The sequence below is a fragment of the Arachis stenosperma genome, chromosome 8 (assembly GCF_014773155.1).
Source record: "Arachis stenosperma cultivar V10309 chromosome 8, arast.V10309.gnm1.PFL2, whole genome shotgun sequence".
Taxonomy (NCBI): domain Eukaryota; kingdom Viridiplantae; phylum Streptophyta; class Magnoliopsida; order Fabales; family Fabaceae; genus Arachis; species Arachis stenosperma.
Genome location: NC_080384.1, coordinates 47,523,460 through 47,547,479, shown reverse-complemented (window position 1 = coordinate 47,547,479; position 24,020 = coordinate 47,523,460). Strand labels below are relative to the sequence as shown.

The 24,020-nt window shown below is 41.0% G+C and overlaps 3 protein-coding genes across 4 annotated transcripts; 1 reads left to right on the top strand and 2 right to left on the bottom strand.

Moving 5' to 3' along the window:
• Positions 1-1,163: 1,163 nt before the first annotated feature.
• LOC130945241 (DDT domain-containing protein DDR4) lies at positions 1,164-5,258 on the top strand. 2 transcript variants are annotated; one of them, XM_057873971.1, is made up of 11 exons: positions 1,164-1,472; positions 1,654-1,764; positions 2,289-2,375; positions 2,469-2,506; positions 2,590-2,671; positions 2,805-2,911; positions 2,989-3,148; positions 3,232-3,324; positions 3,445-3,565; positions 4,097-4,139; positions 4,537-5,258. In XM_057873971.1, the coding sequence occupies exons 1-11, from the start codon at positions 1,365-1,367 to the stop codon at positions 4,997-4,999; spliced, it is 1,413 nt and encodes a 470-aa protein (XP_057729954.1). In that variant the 5' UTR covers positions 1,164-1,364; the 3' UTR covers positions 5,000-5,258. The 2 variants fall into 2 exon arrangements, with proteins under 2 accessions (XP_057729954.1, XP_057729955.1); XM_057873972.1 differs by having other exon boundaries at positions 4,097-4,146; positions 4,537-4,790.
• Positions 5,259-5,494: 236 nt separating this feature from the next.
• LOC130944060 (acetylglutamate kinase, chloroplastic) lies at positions 5,495-6,845 on the bottom strand. The gene has a single exon (XM_057872196.1). It carries the CDS (start codon positions 6,780-6,782, stop codon positions 5,739-5,741), a length of 1,044 nt encoding a protein of 347 aa, XP_057728179.1. The 5' UTR covers positions 6,783-6,845; the 3' UTR covers positions 5,495-5,738.
• A 1,739-nt stretch (positions 6,846-8,584) lies between these two features.
• Positions 8,585-17,102, bottom strand: LOC130946912 (DDB1- and CUL4-associated factor homolog 1). Its single transcript, XM_057875808.1, has 14 exons — positions 16,493-17,102; positions 16,215-16,296; positions 15,979-16,095; positions 15,722-15,900; positions 14,656-15,511; positions 14,468-14,565; positions 13,909-14,332; positions 13,232-13,834; positions 12,967-13,149; positions 12,268-12,831; positions 12,007-12,117; positions 11,386-11,504; positions 9,685-11,257; positions 8,585-9,370 (listed from the first exon to the last, which is right to left on the bottom strand). Exons 1-14 carry the CDS (start codon positions 16,741-16,743, stop codon positions 8,666-8,668), a joined length of 5,865 nt encoding a protein of 1,954 aa, XP_057731791.1. The 5' UTR covers positions 16,744-17,102; the 3' UTR covers positions 8,585-8,665.
• Positions 17,103-24,020: the final 6,918 nt, after the last annotated feature.

Genomic DNA, 24,020 nt, shown 5'->3' with positions numbered 1-24,020 from the left:
AAAAAAATAAATTAAACAAAAAATTAATTGTAAATAATAATAATAAAAAATTATAACATACTAAAAAAGAGTACTAAGAGTACTCAAAATATACTATATAAAAAATATCATAAATTTTTTTTTGATTTATTTCAATTACTACCAAAATAAATATTTAATTTTTTTATTATTTTTAGTACTCTCTAAAATTTATATTTTGTTAATTTTAATTAAAAGTATATTTTACCAATTTTTATATATTATTTTTATTTTAGTGTATAAATATTAATTTTATTATAGAATTAATTAATAAGATCTATTTAAATATCTAAATTAAAATAATATACAACAATTATTTAAGTTGATGTCTATTTTAGTAATTTTGTATCTAAAAGTGATTTTGAATCGTGTAATCCAAACAACATTTATTTTACTATAATCAATTTTGATATAAATATTGCCAAACATAAATCACTTAACACAAACTTATTTTTCATCAAAATCAAGTTTACAAAATCAATTTTATTCAAACTTCCGTTTGCAAACTATAATCCAAACACACACTTGATCATTTTAGTGTTCTACACGGTTGTGGTAGTAGCACAAAACGTCGTTGATGTTTTGTAATAAAAAAAATTTTTAATCATAAAAGGACAAAACGTTACTAACATTTTGTTAAAAAAATATTATTTTAATTGAAGAAACACAAAACGCCTTTTATGTTTTGTAAATAGCCATAGTTGTGTTTAACACATAAATTAGTTCATGACGAAGGAATTCACTTCTAGTAATACAATATTAAAAAGAAAAAGTTCTAAAAAGAAGGTAAAAAATTTTGTGATTATTTTTTTACTATAAATAAAAATAAAAATGAGATTAAAATTACTCTTGATTTAAAATTTGTAATTTTTTTATTGGATTTTTAAACAGTTAATATATTAGTTGTGCAATTAATTATTATCCTAATTGGTTACCTAATAAAATTATTATTTATTTAGTTAAAAAGTCCTGATAATATATAAAAAAAGAAAATAAAATTAAAGTCTCTTTTTCACCTGGGCCCATAGCAAACAAGCAATACACGACCCTTAAAAGCCACATTTGGAGCCGCGAGGGAAACGATCCAAAAGGGCGCGACCCAAAATTAATTAACCCTAAAATAAATAAAAAATCCAACACTCCACTCTACTCCACACTGTCCACTGCGATTCAGAGCAGGTTAAAATAAAAGCGAGTAAAAAGCGCTTCGGGCGGGAAAAAGAAAAAACTCACCGTTTTGCGTTTTGCCCTGTCGATCACGCTTCCTCTTCTTTTTATTCTCCATTCTTCGATCATTCTCTAACGTTTCTTCTCTCAGAAATCGCAACGAAGAGAGAGAAAGAGAAATGACGAACGCAGAAGAACACAGTGGAGGCGAGGAGAATACGATGGAGGATGAGATTCTGAGGCTACGTGGACGCTGGGAACTCGCTTCTGTTCTCAACTTCTTCGACGTAAGAATCATATTCGCGCTTCATGAAAAGAAAAATCGTTGTTTTCTAATTTTTCGTAGGTCATGATATCGTAGACGTTGTTATTATAATTGTTATTAATTTTTTTGGGGGGTTAAAATGTAGGATTCAGTGTGAGAGTAGGGTATAAATCAATGAGTGAAGGTGGTTTTGGTGATTTCAGGTGTTTAGCTCAATACTCGGCAAAGAATTCAAGCTTTCTGCTGAAGAGTTAGAAATTGGGATTGTCAAGCCTGACTCTGCACTTGCTCAGCTTCACATTCAACTTTTGAAGGTACTTTCTTATTCTTATTTATTATTTTTATTTTTTAATTTATCAAACTTATGACCTTTTGTATAGATTATAGTAACAACGTGACTGTTCATTTCCTTTCATTTCAAGCGAATCATTTTAGTACAAAAAAGAGCTAATTTTTTGCGTTCACCTTTACAACAGGGATGTATTGAACTCATTAACTTCAAAGCTTTACTGTTTTCATAATTTTTTTTGGGATAAAATACTGTTTAAGACAATTTTCACCAAATTAAGGAGTGATGCAGGGAGAGAAAGCCGGGTTTATTTTCTTATTATTTCTATTATTATTTTGGGATATATGTTTTGGGAGAAAAGCCTAAGATATAATATGAATATGATGATAAATTGGCAAACTTTTCAAATCAAACCAACCATCCTTACCTTACCCTTTACGGTTTGTATTTTTAAGCTCATAGTATACCTATCCCATACTATCATTATTTGGATATTGGTCCATCGTTGGTTTCTTTCTAAATTTTAAATTTTGTTTGCATTTTTCACAGGGGATACCACCAGTGAATAAAAATTTGGTTAATGCTGACAAATGGGTGACTGCTCTCTGCAAGAAACTAGCCATGTGGTGGTCATGGGTGAGTCTTTGCTTGTTACTTGACTTTTTACATTTTAATTATTTTTTCTCTCTTCCTATTGTCTCACTGATGCTTTTCGGCTCCTTTTCATAGGTTGCTGAGGGGAAGATTCCACTTGTGCCTTCTAACGGGTACTGGAAATGTACCAATAATGTTGTGCTGAAAATGAGTGCTGCAAAATGTTAATAATTGATGTCATGGATGGTTTATGCAGAGAGGAGATATCCAAATACAAGGAACTTACTCCACTGGATCGTTTGCGACTACTAAAAGCGCTATGTGAAGTCCGAGCTGAAGTATTCTTATCTCCTCTTGTGGTTTCATTAATATATAGGATATTTTTGCATTTTCCTGGCTAGACAATCTATCCTCAAAGTCTATGTTTTAATTTGTCCCCTTTTTTGTTTGCCGGTGTGTTTTTATCTTCAGCAAAATGATGCAGTATCATACATTAATGATTCTTTAAAAGAAGGAACAGAGCTTACATCTTTTCGCAAAGTAGCCTTAGGAAGAGATGGAACTGACACTTCCTTTTGGTAATCTTTAGAAATGTTCTGGTCTTTTCATATTTCTCTAAATCTCAAAATATTGATTACCACTTTGTTGATCATAGGTATGATGCAAATGCAAAATGCAAGAGTCACAGATTGTATAGGGAAATAATCACATCAGACTCAAGTTCACAGAATGATGTAAATGGCTGTTTATCAATTCCCATCAATTTTCAATGGGAAACACTTGCCTCCAATCTTGAAGAATTTTCAAAAGCAGCTGTAAGATCAAATTCACTGCCCTATCTTCTTCCTACATCCTAAATTTCAGTTCTTAATTTACTATCATTGAATGTTGGTTGCAGGAAACATTTTCATGTAGCAAATCTTCTGTTGAAGTTGCTATTAGTAAGAAACTTGAAAGTGATGTCATTCCTGTTCTTGAAAAGCTTAAAAAGGTATGATAGTAATTAGTAATCTTGTCTAGTGTTTGATAGGTCTTTCATGATACTTAATGGCGTGTCCACATCTTTGTTTGTTGTATTGATTTGAAGTAACATCACTTTCAAATTTCACAGAATAAAGAAAGAGCAGCAGAACGAAAGAAACGACAGGAGATGCTATCAACTGATTTTCGGAATTATTGCTCGGGGAATACACGCTCTTGTCGCACTCGCAGGCCTGTTAATTACTCACTTGGTAAGATGGGTATTGTATCTTCAATTATGTGGCATTCACATTTGTTTGATGAATGATGATACCTAAATCAATGTGATCTACCTGTTCTGATGCACAATACTGTTGTCAACGTCATCCTGCATAGTGCATACTAATGGAGTTGAATTTGTTCTTTTCTTGGTTTACGTATTACTTGCATTGGTAGCGTGTATGTCTTATGAATTAAATGGGTGAGGATGTTTCTGCATAAACGAGACATCGGCTTTCTCTCTGGACTATTATTTGTGACATGCTGCCGTTGCATTAATTTGTATGTTGAGAACGTTGCCTAATATTAAGGCGCTCTATTAATTTGGATTTTACATTTTATTTGTTGAACCATTTTTCCTCGACACTCTCCTGGTGAATTTTACATTTTTCTCTGTTAAATGCCTAGTGAATTTTTAATTGAAATTGCATCTAACTTGTCTTGATTGCTTTCTTCTTTATGCCATCTTTTGATGCGAATTGGATATTTGAAGCTAATGAAATTCTTTTTCCGAAATATTGCAGAAGCTTATGATCGTACCATGAAGGAAGCTATACAGTTAATAAAGTATGTTGTATGTATATATATATATTTGGTTCATGCTCTACTTCTAATGATGTCCAGGGGTTTGTTTGGATAATAAGTCAATAACCAAACCAAAAAAGAGATTAGCGAACTTAAATTTATCTTCAGCCTACACTTTGCGGGGTTGCTTCATGCCTTATATATACATATGTAATTATAAATACACATCGATATGGAAGTAGTCAAGTAGATAGTCCTGTGTTGACTGTTGAATGGCATGGCCGTTTAACACTGGCTAGCCCAAGATGTTTTTGGTGTAACATCATATTATTTATTTAATATTTTTGGATTCTGTCATTTTTCATCCCAATTATCTAATAGATAATGTCCTCATTTCTGAATCTAATGCTGCTTTTCTACTTTCCTTGTTTGACATTAGTACAAGGAAAAGGTCTTCAGGCACTGAACGAGACAAAAACACGGGATCAGAAGGTAAATCCAACAGCAAGGATGATTCATCAGAGAGTGATTCCAAACAGGATGTGGTTCCCGTATCAGACAGTGATGATACTGGTTATGAACATGAGGATTGTGGTTACAGTGAGGAGCAAGATGATGATGCTGATAGTAGCGAGCTGGGAAATTCAGAAGCGCATTCAAGCCGTGCAGCTCCTTATACAAAGGAAGTGCATTCAAGCCACGCAGTTTCTTATCCAAGGGGAGTTCGCTACAGCAAGCGGTTAGCTGGAGTCCCTAGCTATACCCTTGCAGAAAGCAGAGGTTTGGCCTCAAAGCAAAGACTGAGACAGAGACCCACTCGAAATTCTGCGTTAGAATCTATTGTTATTCCAGATTCAGATGATGAAGAACAAGAGAACGAAGACATTTCGGAGTCCAATTAGGCCCTTGGTATTACCATAGATATTGACAAAGTATGCAAGCTTAGCAGTGGTTTTATGAATATGCTTGCACAACAGTCAACACATTTTTGTAAGCTTGAAAAACAGCAGCATTAGGTCAATCACAATTTAGGATTTTTAGATATTTTTTGCACCTAGTATTGTCTTGTAATCCATGCACCACACTTTGCTTAAGTGGCGTTGTGCGAGATATTTCTGAAGTATATTTTGGAATATAAATGTAGATGGATAAAAACTTATATGCTGGTAATTTCTACTGGTTCTGGTGTATATACTCCGTTTAAATTTAATTATCCGAGGATTTCATTTGTATGCATTTTGCTCTTTTTCATCAGCAACAAAACCTTGTTACTAAGCAATCTATTAATTTGATTTTGCCAATTGTAACTGCTTACAATATAGGGATTAATTTCATTCGATATGAGCAACTGTAACTGTAATTTCCTCAGAGTTGGAACTCGAACCGAAAGGCAAGAACACAAACTTTCCTGGTAAATGATTTGCAAGTAACAAGTATTTCGTTCAACCAAAAGACCCAAAACTTCATAACGAAAACATAAGGAAACCAAATCAATATTTTCCTTATGCATTACTAAAAGCGAAGTACAAAACGATTTACTAGAAGCTGGGCACAAAAAGCAGCAAAACCTTGCATCATTCATTGCAAGCTTTCATTTATCACATGAAAAACAAGAAACACTATAAAATCAATCTAAAAAATTTAGCCAGTGATCATAGTTCCAGCACCTTCATCCGTCAAAATCTCCAACAGCAAAGAATGCGGGACGCGGCCGTCGATAATACTGGCAGTCCTCACCCCTTGAGCTAGCGATCGCACGCAGCAATTCACTTTGGGAATCATTCCACCACCAATTTTCCCATTATCCATCATTTTCTTCACTCCCTTTATATCAATCTCCTTCACCAAGCTCTTTGGATCATCCTTATTCTCCAATATCCCAGCTACATCAGTTAGCAGAATCAGTTTCTCCGCCTCCAGCGCCGCCGCTAATTCTCCCGCCACTGTATCAGCATTGATGTTGTACGGCTGACCGTATTTGTCGGCCGCAACTGACGTCACCACCGGGATGTACCCACTCGCAATCAGTGGCCGAAGCACCGACGGATCCACCTGCTCCACTTCTCCGACGAACCCCAGGTCCGCCGCCTTGGGGCTGGGGCAGGCGGTTATGAGGCGGCCGTCCATGCCGGAAAGGCCGATGGCGGTGGCGCCGGCCTTGTTGATGAGTGAAACCAGCGTCTTGTTTACCTTTCCGACTAGCACCATGGACACGATCTCCATGGTGTCGCCGTCGGTGACGCGGAGTCCGTCGCGGAACACGGCCTGGATGTTGAGTCGGCTGAGCCAGTGGTTGATCTCCGGCCCGCCGCCGTGGACCATGACGGGGCGGAGGCCGACACAGGAGAGAAGTACGAGGTCGTTGATCACGGATGCCTGCAGCGCCGGTGACTTCATGGCGGCACCGCCATACTTGACGACGATGGTTTTTCCCCGGAACTTCTGAATGAAAGGGAGCGATTCAGAGAGGATGTCGACTCGGAACTGACCCGGGGAGAGTGACTCAGCGAGTTTGGGTTCCTGAACCGGGTTGGAGACGGCTGAAACGGTTGGGTATTTGTGGGTGAAGCGAGTTGAAGAAGGGAAAGAGAGATTGGAAGGTAATGTGGTTTGGGTTTTTGAGCTGAATGGGAACAATGAAGGAGGAGGCAAATTTGTGAGGGTTTTTGGTGCCACTCCCAACATTGTGTTTTCTCACTGTCAGAGTATGAGGCGAAAGTTGCAGATGCTCAGAATTACAAGTAGCGTACCTAGTGACCACCGTTAACTTTTTACCATTAAAAAGAGAAATTCTTACATTGAAATCATGTTTGATTAACAGGTGTTTTTATTTTAAGAACACATCTTAATATTATTTATTGAATTTTTTTATAAATATATAAATTTAAATTTTTAATACATCTATTATATATTTATTAAAATAAAAACTTATTTTCGAAATAAATTTATCATATAAAGAAAAGAAAAACTCTTATTTAAAGCCATCTTCCTTCCACGTGAGTCTCTGTTTGTTTAATTATTTTGATACTTTACATCTCGAGTTGCTTGTTGGTTGTTACACTGACACCTTTCCTGATTAGCCCAAATTTATTATTTGACGAAGCATTTTTTTTTAAAACATAAGCATTGGATTTGAACGGAGATTTTGCATTAGAAAAATTTAGTTTTAACGGAAAGATAAAATTGTAACTATTATATGTACTAGTAATTATATAAATATAATAAAATATAAAAACATTTAATTAATCTCTAATATTAATTGCCTAGCACTTTACATTATTTTTAATTATAATTAAACTTTTATTTTTTACTTTACCAACCTTCTTATTTTAAAGTTTCACTAGTTATGTTGTATACATTTTTATCCTTCCGACAAAAAATTAATTATTTTCTTAACAAGTGAAAACTAAAAAGGGACTCAAAAGTTTCTAATTATAGTAAAATCAACCAATTAAAAAATTGTTAGAAGACTATCAAAATTGATTATTTTGATCATCAATTAGTCATCAATGTTTAAAAATATGAGAAGTTCAGACTCTTTTTAGGACAGCGTCCGACTTTATTGATGCTGAAGTGCCGCTATCTGAATTTCTCGTGAGAAGGTGGGAGAAAGGGACTCCAATGCTTAAGTTAGCAAGGGTTTGAAACAAATTTTTTGTCGATTGAGTTCTCAATATACCAGAGTTTCTCAATGTATTTATAGTAGAAAAAATAATTACTTTTTAAAATAGTTCCACTTAGAATGGTAGATGGCCATTAGAAAAATTGTTTAGATCTCCTTCCTAAATAGATAAATAAATCTTAAAAGTTAGTTACTTATTTAAATAAATATGACTGAATTGCAATCATCGCGTCCGACCTCAGGTAAAGAGTGGATGAGGCCATATTTGTTAGGTAGGCTTTTATTCTTTTTGGACTTCATTATATTTTTGTACTAGAGTAGGAAGTATGAACAAATATGTTGTTAAATTACTAGATTAAAAATATTATATTAAAAAATAAAATTAATGATTAAATAATAAAAAATTATAAATTCTGATGACTCTTAACATTTTATATATATAAAAAAAAGAGGTTAGAACCGTTACACTATAACCAGCACTCCAAGCAAATGACATGTTGGGAGAAATTCTTCTCCTGCTAGAATTTCCTATCCACATAACATGATTATAACCCTTTATTTTAGTAGAGGAAGAGAGGAAGAGAGGAACTGATATCTGAATTTCCGACTCCTTTTCTTAATTTAGTATTACGAAGTACTATACTTTATTTTTCTCCCTCTCAATATTACATCCTTCCGGGAAGGTGGACATGTCTGTCTCAAACATTAGGACTAAAAAGATGCCACGTTGTTCGTAAGGGGGAAAAATGTGGTTTTGAAACATGTACAATTACGCTTCTCGACCTTTCTGTTATAATAATAACTATAGTGATCAGTTCGAAGGAGACATCATTTGAAAGAGATCTCAGAAAAATTGAGGCAAAAATTATAAAAAGAAAAACCTTTCGGCCAAAAATGAATATAATGAAAAGAAAGAAATAATAATTACAGCCTCTTTGATTAACAGTTAATAACCAAAGCCATTACCCACATAATCCTCTTCATCGCTACTTAAGGATTCGAGTACTTCACTATCTTCATCATCCTCCTCTTCCCCCTCCGTCAAAATCTCCAATATCCCTGGTCCTCCGTCGAACTCGACGTCATCCAACATAAAGTCACCATCTTCATCATCATCAAGTTCACTTATACTATCATCATCTTCATCATTGCTCATGTCATCAGGATCACTATCGCTCTCACCACGGAAACCAGGGCCTAACAGTGGATCTACATCACCATCATCATCGTCGTCATCCTCATCTTCCTCCTCACTTTCTGCATCATCAGGATCAGAATCATCATCAGTTGGTCTCCGGCGACCAATTTCATAGACTCTAGCCGATGCATACATCTCATCTTGATCATCCATAGTAATCAACCCAACAAATGAATCTGTTGACTCAGTTGCAAAATCAAGGACACAGCGATCCACAGGTATAGTAGCTATGTCAGAATAATTAATTGCATCAACTGTTCGGAATGCAGCAAAAAGAGGATGCTTGACACGACGTGTGTGGACTGCTGACATCACATCTTCAAGATTTCTCCTCAAGATTGCATACATTACATCACCACGTGCATTGAATGTTATTGATGTTTGATCTAATGAAGGAACACTACGTAGTAGCCTGAACTTGCGCAGATCCCAGACTTCTGAGTTTATAATTACCTGGTTAAGCATTTTTTCCCCAACAAATGAAAGGTCATAAAACACACTTGAAGAAATAATAAAATATAAGTAAATTTAACAAATAATAATAATAACAAACAACAGAATCATTTCTTGGTGTTGAGCTCAACCATCTAAAAAACTGGGCAGAGTTTGATAAACCGCCCCCACAATCTATACATTATGGATGCACATTAGAAGTTGAGTTTTATTACGTATACCTTCTATATAACTATCTTACCACTTTTAGTCATCTCCAGATAATCTTCCAACAAATTAGGACTTTAGCTTAAGACGGATAAAAGATTGCATACCTCATTACCAGCAGGATGAAAGCCTCCACCTCCATAGTCTGTGAACTGATCAAAACGATGAACAGGCCCAGAAACCCGCCGGTCCCACAAGACACCATTCCAAAGCAGCATTGAGTCAGAGGGGCTAAAGTGAATTAAAGAATACACATGACCACGCCCAGTAGAAGTTGCAAATGTATCTGTCAACTTCGATTCTAGCTGACAAGTTTGGATATCATACAGGAGGATTTCCCGCCGCGTAGATTCAGTTGACAAGGCTGCAAAGACATTCCCAGAATTGCTAAACCTGGCAGCCTTGCACCCATCAAATGAATGGGTAGGACCAGTCAAAATTGATGCTGCATCCCACAGCCTAACATCTTGGGAGCTTGATGAAAGCAACAGCTGGGTCTCACCAGAAACAAAAGACTGAACAAGCGTCAAAGGAGACTGGTGACCGGTGTAGCTCTCCACCACATTGTTGTTGTTAGAGTCGAACAATTTTAGCTCCCCATTGTGGCTCCCAACAGCAATATGAGAAGAGTCCTCAAGGAAGGTAATGCATGTTAACAAGGCACCAGCATCATCCCTACAAGTGCGCCATGGCCTAAACCTGCTGTAAACAAATTGCCTATCCTTGCGATTCCCATGCACTCCTCCATATGCAAGTTTAAATTCACGTGTACCAAGCCGAGCAGTCACATTAGAAGGCGCGTCTAAGCTTCGCTTTGGCTCAGGACAAACATGAGGATGAAGAAGAGAGAGTGGAGGAAGAGTGGTAATAGGAGCTGGGCATTGGCGATGCTGATGCTTTAAATATTGAACCACTAGAGAATCAAGGGTAACTCGTTCTGGGTTGTTGGGCTGAAGATCATTTAACACTTGGGAGGATGGCGTCATCTGACTTGGATTTGAAATACTGTATTGGTTCTCATCCCCATTGTCAGCTGTACTTCTTAGGTTAGAAATTGGTGTAGAAAGCCCGGCAAAATCAGCATGCTGAGTAGTTTTCCGTATTGAACTTGAAAAAATAGGAGAGCGAAGTCCTTGGTCCCCAACATTTAACCGCTTGGCAGATGATGAGAACATTCCTATATCCTTTAAATCAGAAAGCTTGCGCTTTGTTGGCATGTTCATTGGAGTCTTACAGTGAGATCCAGTATCAATGTTATGTTTCCCTGAGGATTCAGATGCCATCTCTAGAATACTAGTATCTGAAGATTCCTTCCCAGCACTTAACCATTTTCTGGATGGGGGCTGCTGTGAATCAGCAAGGTGACGTTTTGAATGTGAACCAAAAGATGATGAAAAGGTCAATGATTTTTTCTTTGCAGAGAAAGAATCAATTTTCAAGCTGACATCCTCATCCCTTCCATTAGCTTTTAATTTATTACTGAGAAATCCAGAAGGGGCCCGACCAGATGGCCACTGAATTGATGTTGAGGAAACTTCTGGTGTGGTTGGCTGTTGTGCAAGAGAAGATGGAGCAGCCAATGATGGTAAGGGAGTCAATTGAGCCTCTTTAAGCAACGTAGAAGCAGCTTGTGACAATCCAGATGCCTGCAGGTGTTCATGAATTAGGAGCAAAAGTTCCCTGCATAAGAAAAACATATCAGTGACATCAGAAGGGTCAGAAAGGGACACGCAGGAGGAGAGGAGGAGGGAAAGAGGGATAAAGTAGTCTTGCAAAATTCTGAATGATCAACTGAAAAAAAAAATTACCTTGAATGGTATGTAATAGGAGTAGCAGCAGCTATAGCTGCTCTTTCTATGCGCCTCAAGGTAGGAGTAGCTGCATCAGTAGCAGCTAATGTACTTGCACGCCCTGAATTAGTCACAATCTACAAATAAATTTCAATATAAATGTCAGTATTTCAGTTCCAGCCTCTTAGAAGTGAAGAGATTTATATATGGATATATCTTTGTTAAGCATGAGTTCTGAATTCTAATGCCCATAAAACCTATGATGTCTATAACCTACTGAGTTTTTTTCGCCTAAAATGTGTGATAAAGACTTTGACACAATAAGCTTTCTTAATTTATGTCAAGTTTGCAGTAAGAGTTTAAAATTTCAAAACTGAGACTAGCTGACTAGCTAGCAGCATGGTTCAAATATCTTCCAAGACCACAAAAAGAAAAGCAAATTCACACACACTTTCCTTGACAACAATCAAAACCCAATACCAAACAAGTAAAAATGGGGTAAATAATCGGATTACTTGCAGCAAAAAGACAAACTGAAAAAAGAAAAAAAGAGAGAACTTTTTTATGAAAACAATTGCACAAGGAAAACATTGAAGCAAACACAACTTAGCTCCTGAACAAAAAAGTGGAGACGCTCACCCCGATCAACTCAATTGCAGCCTGGGAAAGTTCAGCTTGCCACCTGCCCTGCTCTGTTCCAGTTGTCTGGCTGCCTGAATCGCGAATTAGCTCTGAAAGCTTTTTCCCAACCTAGGACACAGCCACCAAATTTGGATTTTGAATTTCCACAATATTTTGTTTCAAATTTCTAAAAGCATCATAAGAATAGAATTTAACAGATTCGCAAGTAGAAGTTAAGCGGAATTATCAAGGGCAATAAAATCAGTGATTGTTTCTCACCTGAAGCTTCGTCAATATGTGTGCAATTGTATCATCTCTAGCTAATCCAAGTAGGACTCGACATGCTAGAGCACGAAGGCAATCTAGAGCAGCAGGAGGTGAATATATGCGAGGTTGGAGGAGATGCAAAAGAACCTTTATACCATTATTAGAACGAACAGCTTCTCTTGCTTGACGATATCCTTGTTCTAGTTGTGCAGCTAGGCCAGCACAACCTGCTCCAGCACCCAGAGTGATTCTCCGGTCGCCAACTAATCCTGAGGTTGTTGCAGAACCAGGAGTTTGTGGAGTGTTATTCAGTGTTTGTGAACTAGATATTGTTGTCGTTCGATCTACAGCACCGGATTCCCCATTCCTTTCTCTAGGATCAATCTGACTGGTAACAGCAGCCACTCGATCCGGGTTATTACGTTCAGCAGTCCTGTCTCTACTCTCCAAGGGTGGAGCATTTGAGGTCTGGGCAGAAGCAGACTGTTGACTTTGTGAAGCCAAAGCAGGTTTATTGCTGATTGAAGGTGGGGGGCAAACAAGGTTGACCAAAACATTTAATGCTGGCTGGATGATCTGAAATGCAGAAGCATATGCTGAGGAAAATGAGATATCATATACTAGAGGAACAGGAACAAAAAAATGTCTAACAACTTCCTATACAAAAAATTAGGGTACTAAACACTAAGGTTGCTACCGTAAGACACTTACCTCCGGATCCACATGACTACTAACAATATTTGCAGCATCCAAAATCACTGCTATACCAACACGATTATTGCTTAGTGTTGCATTTACAATCATCTTACGACTGCTAGGTACCAAAGTCACAATATGCAGAACACCCAATGCATACTGGAGCAAATCATGCAAATATCGTTCCACAGGTGGGGCCTACAAACAACCAAATGAACAATAAATAGATAAACTACAATAATTACAACATCCATTGATGCACAAACTGAAGGTATCATACCTGACACAATTCCAACATAGTAATATGGCCACTATAAGCCAAGAATTTCTCCACAGCTGGCCAGCGAGTTCTTACAAATGCAGGACCAAGCTTCCGATCTTTTTGCAATTGTAGGAATACTGCATCTATGGCCTCATTACTGATATCAAGTGGCTTGTACGCGGCCCTTACACTTGGGATGTTCCTAGCAGCACTACGGTTACTTTTGTTTGGGCGAATTGAATCAACTAATAAAAGGAGATGTGCCCTGAAATATTGTCGCAAAGCAACACAAGTGTGGTAGGCAATCTGCTTCTCAGATGATGTCAGCACTTCTGCAGATGATCGATCATTCCGAAGAGATCCTGCACTTGATAAGCCCAAGGCTCCAGAATTTACTCCAGACCTTACCGACGCAGCATCATTTAGAAGACCCAGTAATTTCTGTAGTCCATCTTGAGAATCAAAAGCATCAAGAACTGCTCTGAAGACAAATGCAGCGGCAAAAAACAATGCTGCATTTTTGCGCGCTTGATCTTGGTTGCACTCCAGGAGTTGGAGAGCCAACTCAACAACATGAAAAACAACGTCTGACGGAAGAGCACAAACCCTTTCCATTATTCCCTGAAATTACAAGATTTGATATAGTGTTATTGGGCTTATAATTCAAAAGGTATGACTATTAAACAAGTAAGTACCTGAAGGGAACCAATGGTAAATAGACAAGACGATAGGCCAAAGTAAGTTTGAGCCATTCTAGGGACAGCTAGCAGCTTTTGCATTCCCCCACGGTCCACAAATAGTGCAGCAAATTTCCTATGAGCAGCTAAAGCACATATCAGCTTCATGACATCAGGCAACAGTAAAGCAACCTTGGATGCCTCCCGATGTTTGGAATTTTGCTGCAGAAGAGCAAGACATACATCTACTCCCTTTTCATGTAACACGGGGCCAAGAACTTCTACATATTCTCCAAGTAACTCAAGGCACTGAATGCAATACTTTTCCCTTAATTGTGCAAGGGATTGGATATCTGGGATGAAGTACTCTTCAACATCCTCAACAATTTCCGGTTCTGCACCACTCACATTCTCTGTTTCAGTATTGATACTAATGGAGCTCCTGCGATCAACCAGAGAAGAACATTATAACCAATTAGGCAATTACCATGACTAAAAGTATTATCCTACTATCCTTGCAGTTGTCATGTAAGCACCGAGATCATGCACATAAAACAATGAAATATGCGTAGGATACCTTGAAACCTCAACTGCAGATGCAGCATCAACAACAGTGGATGCAGCCCTTGAAGCAGCCAAAACAGCAGCATCTTCATCATTAGTGGATTTAAACTCCTGAAAAATATTAGAAGCAACAATTTTAACATTTGAATGTGAAGTATAAACTACAACAGTTTTAGCATTTGAATCCAAATATTATCATACCTCTGAAGCTGTGGTTTTAACAAGGTCAGCAGCCGCATCACCAGCTGCTTTAACAGCTTCATCAGGTGCATTGGCAGATCTGGCTTCAGCTTCAGCAGCACAGATTGCTTTCCGAACAATATCAGAAATATCTCTACTTCCAATACGGCAGTCTCTGAAGCAATCATCATTATCCCCTCTTTCCAAAACAGAAGCATCTGAAGTTGTCCTAGCATTCTTTTTAGAATCAGGCACCCTTCTAACATCAACATTCCTCTGCATGGTCCTATCTCTGACACTACGTCCCTGCCCTAGTCGACTACCAGAACCAGGTGATGAAACAATGGCTTCACTTTCTACAGTCCCTTCGTTGACCCTTCCTTTTCCTTTGGATCTTCCCCATCCACGATTTGTGCGCCTTCTCGAAGAATCATCTCTCAAATTGTCATCATGCTCGCCATATTTCATCCTTCCATCACTTATATCTGTACAGTGCCATCTATCCTCATCATCAGCATCTGCCTCACGGATATCAGCATTTTTGCCAAGCAAGTCAGGGGGCTCGCCATCAACCCAGGAATCTTCTTGTCCACTAATGCTTTTATCAAGGCCCCTTTCAAGAGATACATCATCTAAAGATCTATCATCAACCATCCGTGAATCATCTAAATGACAAGGTTCCAAGAGCTGGCGAAATCTTCCACGACCATCATCTCTAACTCTGACTGAACTATTCCCTGATGCATGCCTACTATCTGTTGCATGAGTAATTTCTTTCTGGCTGCTACTTGTCTCACCAAGCACACGCAGACGGAGATAACGCATGAGCTTAGCTGACAATCCAGATGTCAATACATCCTCCACAACTTGACCTCCGCTGAGACCATTCATTATTAATACGCAAAATTGAGAAAATTAGAACTAAACATATATGGATAAGCAAGATAAGGAGCATCATCCACTTGAACTACATGCAATAATAATAATAATAATAATAATAATAATAATAACAATAATAATAATAATAATATAAGCCAGATTTTTGTGATTAAACTCTAAGAAATTGTCTAGTGATTCAGTAACATACCTAACCAAACACACAGCAAGAACTCCTGTTGAATAGGTTTTCAACATTTCAGAATCTGAGGCATCCCTTCTCCCAGAGTTATGCTTCAGATTTTGCTCTTCAGCAGATAGTCTACCATTATCATCCAGCACCCACTCTTTGATGCAGTCCAGTACAGGTTCGTCAAAAACATGAGGATACTGCGCATTTACACTCCATCACATCATGGTAACATACATTGAAAAAAAAAAAAACTACGCATGAAAAATAAATCTTACAATCCAAGTCAGTGAACAGCATAAGAGAAGTCTACAAGTGGCAGCTTGAACGGCAGTTGAGTACGTCGATTCTGCCAGAAACTTCGAAGATATCAACTCAAAGAACTCGTCATTTTCCTGTGGACAATGGTCATGTCAGATAACTTCTATTTTAGCATTTAACATCAAAGCTTAACTCCATTAAAAGCTCCATCAAAGAGATTTTTTTTAAAAAAAGACCATTTAGGTGAAAATACCCGAATTAAGCTCCCAAGGCGCCCAATGTTATGGGCAGCACGGGCATTACTTGAAGAAGAATAACCATTCTCTTCCATGTATCTACATTCCAAAATATAAATCATGAACGGCACATTAGCATCAATGATCATATACAGGTACAATAAAAACACAATTGAATTCATATTTTCTATGAAAACCTAAACACAACGAATACACTGAAAACCGCCGCGAATTTTAAACAATAACAATAACGAACGAACGAAAGAAAGAAAGAAAAGCGAAAGCCAAAACACACCGTGACTCTTGCGTTTCGAGGATAGAGGCCAGGGCATGGAGAACCGCGGGCTTAGGGTTATCGGGCGCAGAAATAATCTTCTCCATGAGCCTGTTAACCTTGGCGACAAGTTCCTCCTCCTCTTTCTTGGAATCGTCTTCTTCATCCTCTTCCTCCTCCTCCACCGGTGGTTCAGATTCCGGCGCCGGAAGTGGTGGAGGCTGCGGCGGTGGAGGACCTTGGCCTTGGTTCTGATTCGCTTGGTCCTCCATGGAGTTTATCAAAAAGAGTGTAGAAAAGTGCAAATGAAAAAATTAAAAAGAAAAGAAAAACCGAGGGCTCTTTCCTCTCCTGATCTATAGCTAGTAGTTAGGGTGATAAGGTACACATTCCAGAGCCATGTTTGCTGCTCTCATCATGTCCCCAGCCCGTGCGAAAATTTATTTGCTCCGAAGGAACCCTTTGATCCACTCGGTGATTAATTATTATAATTATTAATATTAGTGATCTGGTGTTGTTAATATAAAGGGAGAGATAGGGTGTGGTTTGTGTTATTGAGGTTTTTGTGTTGTTGGGGAGTTACAGCAGGAGAAGAAGAAGAAGCAAGGAAGAAAGAAAGAAAGAAAAAAGAGCATAAATTGGCATAAACGGAGAAGGAAATAGAGGAAGTGAGAAAGTGCACGATACCACCAAGAGCATGATGATAGATGGGTCGGAAGCTTCGCGATATAACCCGCCCGGTTCTGAACCCTACCCTAATAGGCCCAACAACTACTGGTCCACCACTGAACTTGTGAAGCCCATACACTGAAAGCCCATATCATAATGCTGACGTACTATTTGGTTGAACAAAGTACCCAAAACACACAAGACCAAACAAAAAAACTCCTAAACAATAGATATTCTGCTTACATGACCATTCATGACTATTTGCTGCTCAAAAACGTAATACATTTAGATTTGCTGCTCAAATTCTTAGGATTACTATAGGATCCATTTTTTTTCCAATTGTTTGATAAAATATAATTTTTATTATTTAATATTTTTTATATATATTTTTTGTCCCAATTAAAATAAATATAAGATAAGAGATCAGGTTTTATCAATAACTGAAAAAAAATTTAAGAGAATCCATTTCTAAATTACGATAACCAAAATCCTTGTCCAAAAACACACAGGATCCAAAATCAAAATCGGTGAACAAGAGTGTTGCAAGTTAGAGTTAAGAGGTTTCGAACCACACACGCTGTTACTGAAAGTGCTCTCTCTACGATGTTACAAAATCCCGTATCTCTCATCTCACCAAAAAATACGTTGGGTGAGTTTTTTGTTAGAGTGGAATCAGTGGATGCTTGTTCTTTGGGATGGGCAATGAAAAAAATGTGGTTTTTTTCGTACATACGAGATAATAATTAAATTAGTATATTAGTTTTTTTATGTCATAATTAAATTAATTTTTTTAGTTTTTAAATTGAGCAAACTAGTTTCTTAATTTTGAATTGTAAATGTAATTGGTATTTTTGTAAATTGACCAGTTAATGTTAACTTTAAGAAACTAATTTGATCATGTTCGTTAGTCGTCTTCCGAACAGGTCGGGTGGACAGAAGATGCAAAGATGGATAGGCGAGGATGTCCTTAGTCCTGGTCGCACTGATTGTGGGTCTGCCGAGCTAGCGAGCACTTGTGCTGGTGAACGGACGAAGGGGGGTGCCACCTGCAAAGACACTCCGACGCTCAAGTCAGCAATGTGCAGGCGGGCAGAATAAGGGGGTGAGAGAATGTGACGTACCTCGGGGGAAGAGCCAATCTTCCCCTTATATACATGTCAGTGGGGGCCCCTCAGGGACAGGCCCATATTCCCAAGGACGCTGTCCATTCACGTTCGTGTTTCTTGCATTTTCCCAGATTCAACTTCATTCTCCTTTCATCAATTCAGGTAACTTTTGGACCATCCCCTTTTTATGCATTATTTCTGTATGCTTGTCGTTTGGTTCTTTGAAGTTGTCGTGTAGCCTCTTAGTTGTGAGTAGATGTGTTAGGGGGGAAAAGTACCATTCCAGGGTAGGCTTTTTTCTCGTTCTCTTAGCCATTCAGTCTTGTTTAGCCTTAGTCGAGAAGTCGTGAGGGTGATGTTTGTGTTCGGCCTGAGCAACCGATCTCTTAGACTAACTGGATGGTACCCCCATGTAGGTATGGCTCGCACGGTCTCCCGGGCATCCGTCAACCCTGCAGCGTACGACCAGTATGCTTGGGTCGTCTCTGATGTAAGGGATTCACCCAATCAAATGGGCGAGGAGGAGCTCACCGAGTTCCGACAAGCCGGGTATTTGTGTGGCGGGACCGACGAGGAGGCCAATTACGACGTTTTCGTCCCGGCTCCTCATGAGCGATTGTACGAAATCAACTTCCAACCCCGCCAGGTCGCCGACTGGATTTGGTTCTATAAAGCCATGTTCACTCAAGTCGGAGTTCGCATTCCTTTCTCAGCCTTTCAAATGGCGCTCTTAAACCGAATTTCCGTGTCACCGTCGCAGTTGCATCCGAACAGTTGGGCTTCGATCCGCTGTTTCGAGATGGTCTGTGAATATCTCGAACTGCCGGTGTCCGTGGATGTCTTCCTCTTCTTCTTTAACCTCACAAACCCTTCCAAGGAGGGAAAACATAGAAAAGGATTCATGTCCTTCCGTGCTGCCCAGGGTCGGAAGATCTTTGGTCTGTTTGAAGATTCCTACCATGGGTTTAAGGACAAGTATTTTAAGGTCCGCCCTGCCAAAGGTCGTCACCCCTTTTGGTTGTCTTTGGAGGGGGTACGGCTTATCCCGACTTATTGGAGCTTCGGGGCAGGGTCCAATAGTTTTATTAAGGTAAACTATAAAAGCATGTCGGCAGTAGATAAGCAGATTGCCGAGGTGCTAAACGCAGTTTTTGGGAAGAACCCGGTAAATCCCCATCTCCTCATGGGTGACAGGGAGTCCGGCCGTAATTATATTTTGTGAGGAGCTTTTCACTTTGCCCTTTGTCTTTTTTCCTTTTATTAATATTGTGTGGCGACTAACCGACCTTCTTTGTTTTCCTGCAGTGGATATGTCTGCGTCGGTGACGGGCCTTGCCGACTTGTTTCAAACCTTTCTCGCCGGTGGTGATGACGAGGAGGGTGACGAGCAGCCTACCCCCGGGGGACCTGATGCTCCTCCGGAGGGCCAGGATGCTCCCGAGCAGAGGGCCGCAACCGATGGGATCGGAACCTCGGCTCAGGGTGCCACGGTAGAAGGTGGCAAGGCGGTCCATGTTTCTCCTATCCGTGAGGTGACCGGGATTGGGGGTTCGGTGCCCCCTCCGGATGATGAGGGGGAGGTGGTAGAAGTCTCCGGCCTGAAGAGAAAGAGGAAGAAAGTCTCTACGGCGTCGTCAAGCCCTGAAGGGGTCCTCACCGTCATGGAGAGGAACTTTGATGCGAGCAACTTCATAGATACCCAATTGATCCCTGGCACTGAGGAGTACTTCCACGAGTCATCCCTTGCCGGGCAGGCGAGGTGGATGTACCGAACACTCCTGCGGGGCGCCGTGATAGCCCGGAAAGCCGAGTTTGAGCTGTCCGGGATGGAGTCTCTCCGTCGGAAGTTGGACTCTGCTGGGAAGGCCAACAATGAATTGAAAAGTGAAGTGGAAACTCTCCGGGAGCAGTTGACTCAAACTTCGGAGAAGTTGGATGCCTCCGAGAAGAAGACCACCACCGCTGAGCAGAAAGCTACCTCCGCCGAACAAAAGTTAACAGCTGCCGAGAAGAAACAGAAAGAGTCGGACGCGACGATTGAACGTCTGGTCGAGCGTGAGATGGCTCTGGAGAAACAGGTCGGCGAGGCGCAGAAGCGTACGGCCGAAGTCGAGAAGGAGAAGCAGGCCGTGGAGGCCGAACTGGCAACATGGAAGGCCAAGTACAAAGACGTCGTCAAACAGGGTAAAGGCGCGATTTTGGGCACCGAGGAAGCCCTGAAGGCTCAAATTAAAATTGTTGCCCCTGAGTTCGACACGTCGGCAATTGGCGTTTTTAAGATTATTAAGGATGGCCAGGTTGTTGATGTTCCGAAGAAATGAACTCTTTGTTTCATCGTTTTTGTTTAGCCGTTTTGTTTTGGCTTGTAGACAGTTGTTTTTAGCCGTTTTGGCTTACGAACAGTTTAATCTTAGCCGTTTTAATTTTGGCTTGTGAACAATGACTCTTTGGTCGCTTGCTCGTGTTGTCGCGATGAAGTTTTTCTTACTTGTCCGATTGTGTTATCGTTTTTAGTAACCACATAAAGGACTTGAGAGTTACTATAAACGACAAGTTGACTACTTAGCTAGATTAGCCGTCATGTCGCTCCGTCCTCTAGGAGTAGAATCTTCTAAGGTTGTCCGCGTTCCATGTCCTCGGGACTTCCTTGCCATCAAGCTTTTCTAACTTAAAGGCTCCCTTTCCCATCACTTTTTTAATTCTATATGGGCCTTCCCAGTTTGTCGCTAACTTGCCCTCTCCGGGGGTCGGCAGGCCGATATCATTCCGTCTCAGGACGAGGTCGTCAGGCTCAAAGTCCCTTTTGAGCACTTTGGTGTTGTAACGCAGAGCTATTCTTTGTTTTAGCGCCGTTTCCGTCAAATGGGCCATTTCCCGGGCTTCATCTATCAGGTCCTTTTCTACAGTTTCCTCTACTCCTTTCAAAAGCAATCGTGGGCTCGATTCGCCGATCTCCACGGGTATTACTGCATCCACCCCGTACGTTAGTCGGAAAGGGGTTTCCTTAGTGGAGGATTGCTCGGTTGTTCGATAAGACCAAAGGACCGATGCCAGCTCGTCGGCCCAAGCACCCTTTTTGTTGTCCAACCTCTTCTTTAGCCCTGAAAGGATAACCTTGTTGGCGGACTCCACTTGTCCGTTCGTCCGAGGGTGTTCTACCGAAGAGAACCTTTGCCTTATACCTAGGCCGCTGAGAAATTCTGTGAATTTTTTGTCAGCAAATTGTGTGCCGTTGTCCGAGATGACGACTTCTGGTATCCCGAACCGTGTTATCACCTGCCTCCACATGAATTTTCTGCAATTGGCTGAGGATATGCTAGCCAATGGTTCGGCTTCTATCCATTTGGTATAGTAATCAATTGCCACTATGAGATATTTGACCTGCCCAGGGCCGAGAGGGAAGGGCCCCAAGAGGTCGATTCCCCACTGAGCGAACGGCCGGGAAGTCGTCAGCAAGCTCAACTCGTTTGCCGGTGCCTTGGCAAAGTTGGCGTTCTGTTGGCACTTTATGCACTTTTTGACAAACTCTTTGGAATCTGCCATCATCGACGGCCAGTAGTACCCAGCTCGGATCAACTTCCTTGCTAGGGCTTTTCCTCCGATGTGGTGCCCACAGCAGCCCTCGTGGACTTCCCTGAGGACGTAGTCCGTTTGGTCGGGGTGTAGGCACTTCAGTAAGGGTTGGCTGAGCCCTTTTCTGAACAGTTGTCCTTGGATGACGGCGTATTTGGCCGCTTCCCTCCTTAATTTCATCGCATCCTTTTCGTCACCAGGGACTTGGCCGTGTTCTAGGTAGTTGGTGATGGGGTCTAGCCATGAAGAACTTAGGGTTGTTATGTGTAGTGCAATTGCAGGTTCCCTTGTCATGCCTTGGATGAGAGATCGGTTTCCCTCCCCTGGCTTCGTGCTGGCTAATTTTGATAGGAGGTCTGCTCGTGTGTTCCTTTCCCTGGGTACATGCTGGACCGTGACCTCGTCGAACTTTTGGCTCAAGCTTTTGACCTTTTCCAAGTACTTCTGCAACAAGGGATCCTTGGCTTGATAGCTGCCGTTTACTTGGGAAGTGACGACTTGGGAATCGCTGCATACTTCCAGCCTTTTTGCGCCGACCTCTGTTGCTAGGGTCAAGCCTCCTATGAGGGCTTCGTATTCTGCTTGGTTGTTCGAGATGGGAAACTCGAATCTGACCGACTGTTCGTATACGACCCCGTTTGGACTTTCTAGGATGATCCCGGCTCCTCCGAAGGTCTGGTTGGAGGCTCCGTCCACATGGAGCTTCTACCGTGTGCCCATGTCTTCGCCTGGGTCTCCTGTAACTTCAACCAAAAAATCCGCCATGGCCTGCGCCTTGATGGCTTGCCGGGGCTCGTACCGTATGTCATATTGAGAGAGTTCGATGGACCAAGTCATCATTCTTCCCGCCAGGTCGGGTTTTTGGAGAACTTGCCGGATCCCTTGGTCCGTTCTGACGACCACTTGGTGACTCTGGAAGTACTGTTTTAATCTTCTCGAGGAAGTTAGGAGTGCTAAGGCTAGCTTTTCCAACTTGCTATATCTTAACTCTGCTCCTTGTAGGGCCCTGCTTATGAAGTAGATTGGTTGTTGGGTCCTCCCGTCTTCCCGCACTAGTACTGCGGCCAGGGCTTCGCTTGTTATAGCGAGGTACAGGTACAGTGGTTCCCCGTCCCTTGGCTTCCCGAGAACGGGAGGTGCCGCTAGGATTTCCTTGAAGTGTTGAAAGGCTTCTTCGCACGCGGGTGTCCACTCAAATGCCATCCCTTTCTTCATGAGGTTGAAGAATGGCAGGGCCTTTGCCGAGGCCCCGAGAAACCGGGAAAGTGATGTCAATCGCCCTGCCAACCTCTGGACGTCCTTGACAGCCCGGGCTCTTCATCTGAAGTATTGCCTGGCATTTCTCCGGGTTGGCTTCTACCCCTCTGAGTTATCATAAATCCCAGGAATTTGCCGGCTTCCACGGCGAAGGCGCACTTGAGGGGGTTCAGCCTCATACCATGTTGACGGAGGGACGCAAACACACTTGCCAGGTCGTTTAGGAGGTCGTCAGGTCGTGTTGTTTTTGCCAGGATGTCGTCCACGTAAACTTCGACCGTTTTCCCTATGAGGTCGTGGAATATCCTGTTCATCAGCCTTTGATATGTCGCCCCTGCATTTTTCAAGCCAAACGGCATTACCTTGTAGAAAGTTCCTCCTGGCGTTATGAACGCCGTTTTGTCTTCGTCTGGTCGGTGCCTCGGTATCTGATTGTAACCGGAGTAGGCGTCCATGAAACTCAGATATCGGTACCCCGCCGCGGCGTCGACGAGTGCATCTATGTTGGGGAGGGGGAAGCAATCTTTGGGGCATGCTTTGTTAAGGTCAGAGTAGTCCACGCACATTCTCCATCTGCCATTGTGTTTTTTCACCAATACCACGTTTGAGAGCCACGTCGAGTAGTCCACTTCTCGTATGAAGCCTGCTTCTAGGAGGCCGGCCGTTTGCTTGGCTACCTCCTCTGCTCTTTCCGCCGACATCTTTCTCCTTCGTTGAGCCACTGGGCGTGCTTCCGGCTTGACGGCTAGGTGATGTGAGATGATTTGTGGATCTATGCCCGGCATGTCGGCTGGTGTCCATGCGAACAAGTCCTTGTTGGCTCTTATCATTTCGATCAAGGGCTCCTTCAGTTCATGTGGGAGGTTCTTGTTAACGAAAGTGAACTTTTCCCCTTCGTCACCGATGCTAAATTTTTCCAGATCCCCTTCTGGTTCCGGCCTCGG

Bases quoted from the DNA above. Each gene is read 5' to 3' on its own strand.
- LOC130946912 (XM_057875808.1), bottom strand. From the start codon at position 16,743: ATGGAGGACCAAGCGAATCAGAACCAAGGCCAAGGTCCTCCACCGCCG. The intron at 14,566-14,655 runs GTATGATAATAT...AATATTTTTCAG, and splicing joins TTAAAACCACAGCTTCAGAG to GAGTTTAAATCCACTAATGA. The intron at 11,258-11,385 runs GTAATTTTTTTT...TTTCTTATGCAG, and splicing joins CCTATTACATACCATTCAAG to GGAACTTTTGCTCCTAATTC.
- LOC130945241 (XM_057873971.1), top strand. From the start codon at position 1,365: ATGACGAACGCAGAAGAACACAGTGGAGGCGAGGAGAATACGATGGAG. The intron at 1,765-2,288 runs GTACTTTCTTAT...CATTTTTCACAG, and splicing joins TTCACATTCAACTTTTGAAG to GGGATACCACCAGTGAATAA. The intron at 3,566-4,096 runs GTAAGATGGGTA...GAAATATTGCAG, and splicing joins GCCTGTTAATTACTCACTTG to AAGCTTATGATCGTACCATG.
- LOC130944060 (XM_057872196.1), bottom strand. From the start codon at position 6,782: ATGTTGGGAGTGGCACCAAAAACCCTCACAAATTTGCCTCCTCCTTCA.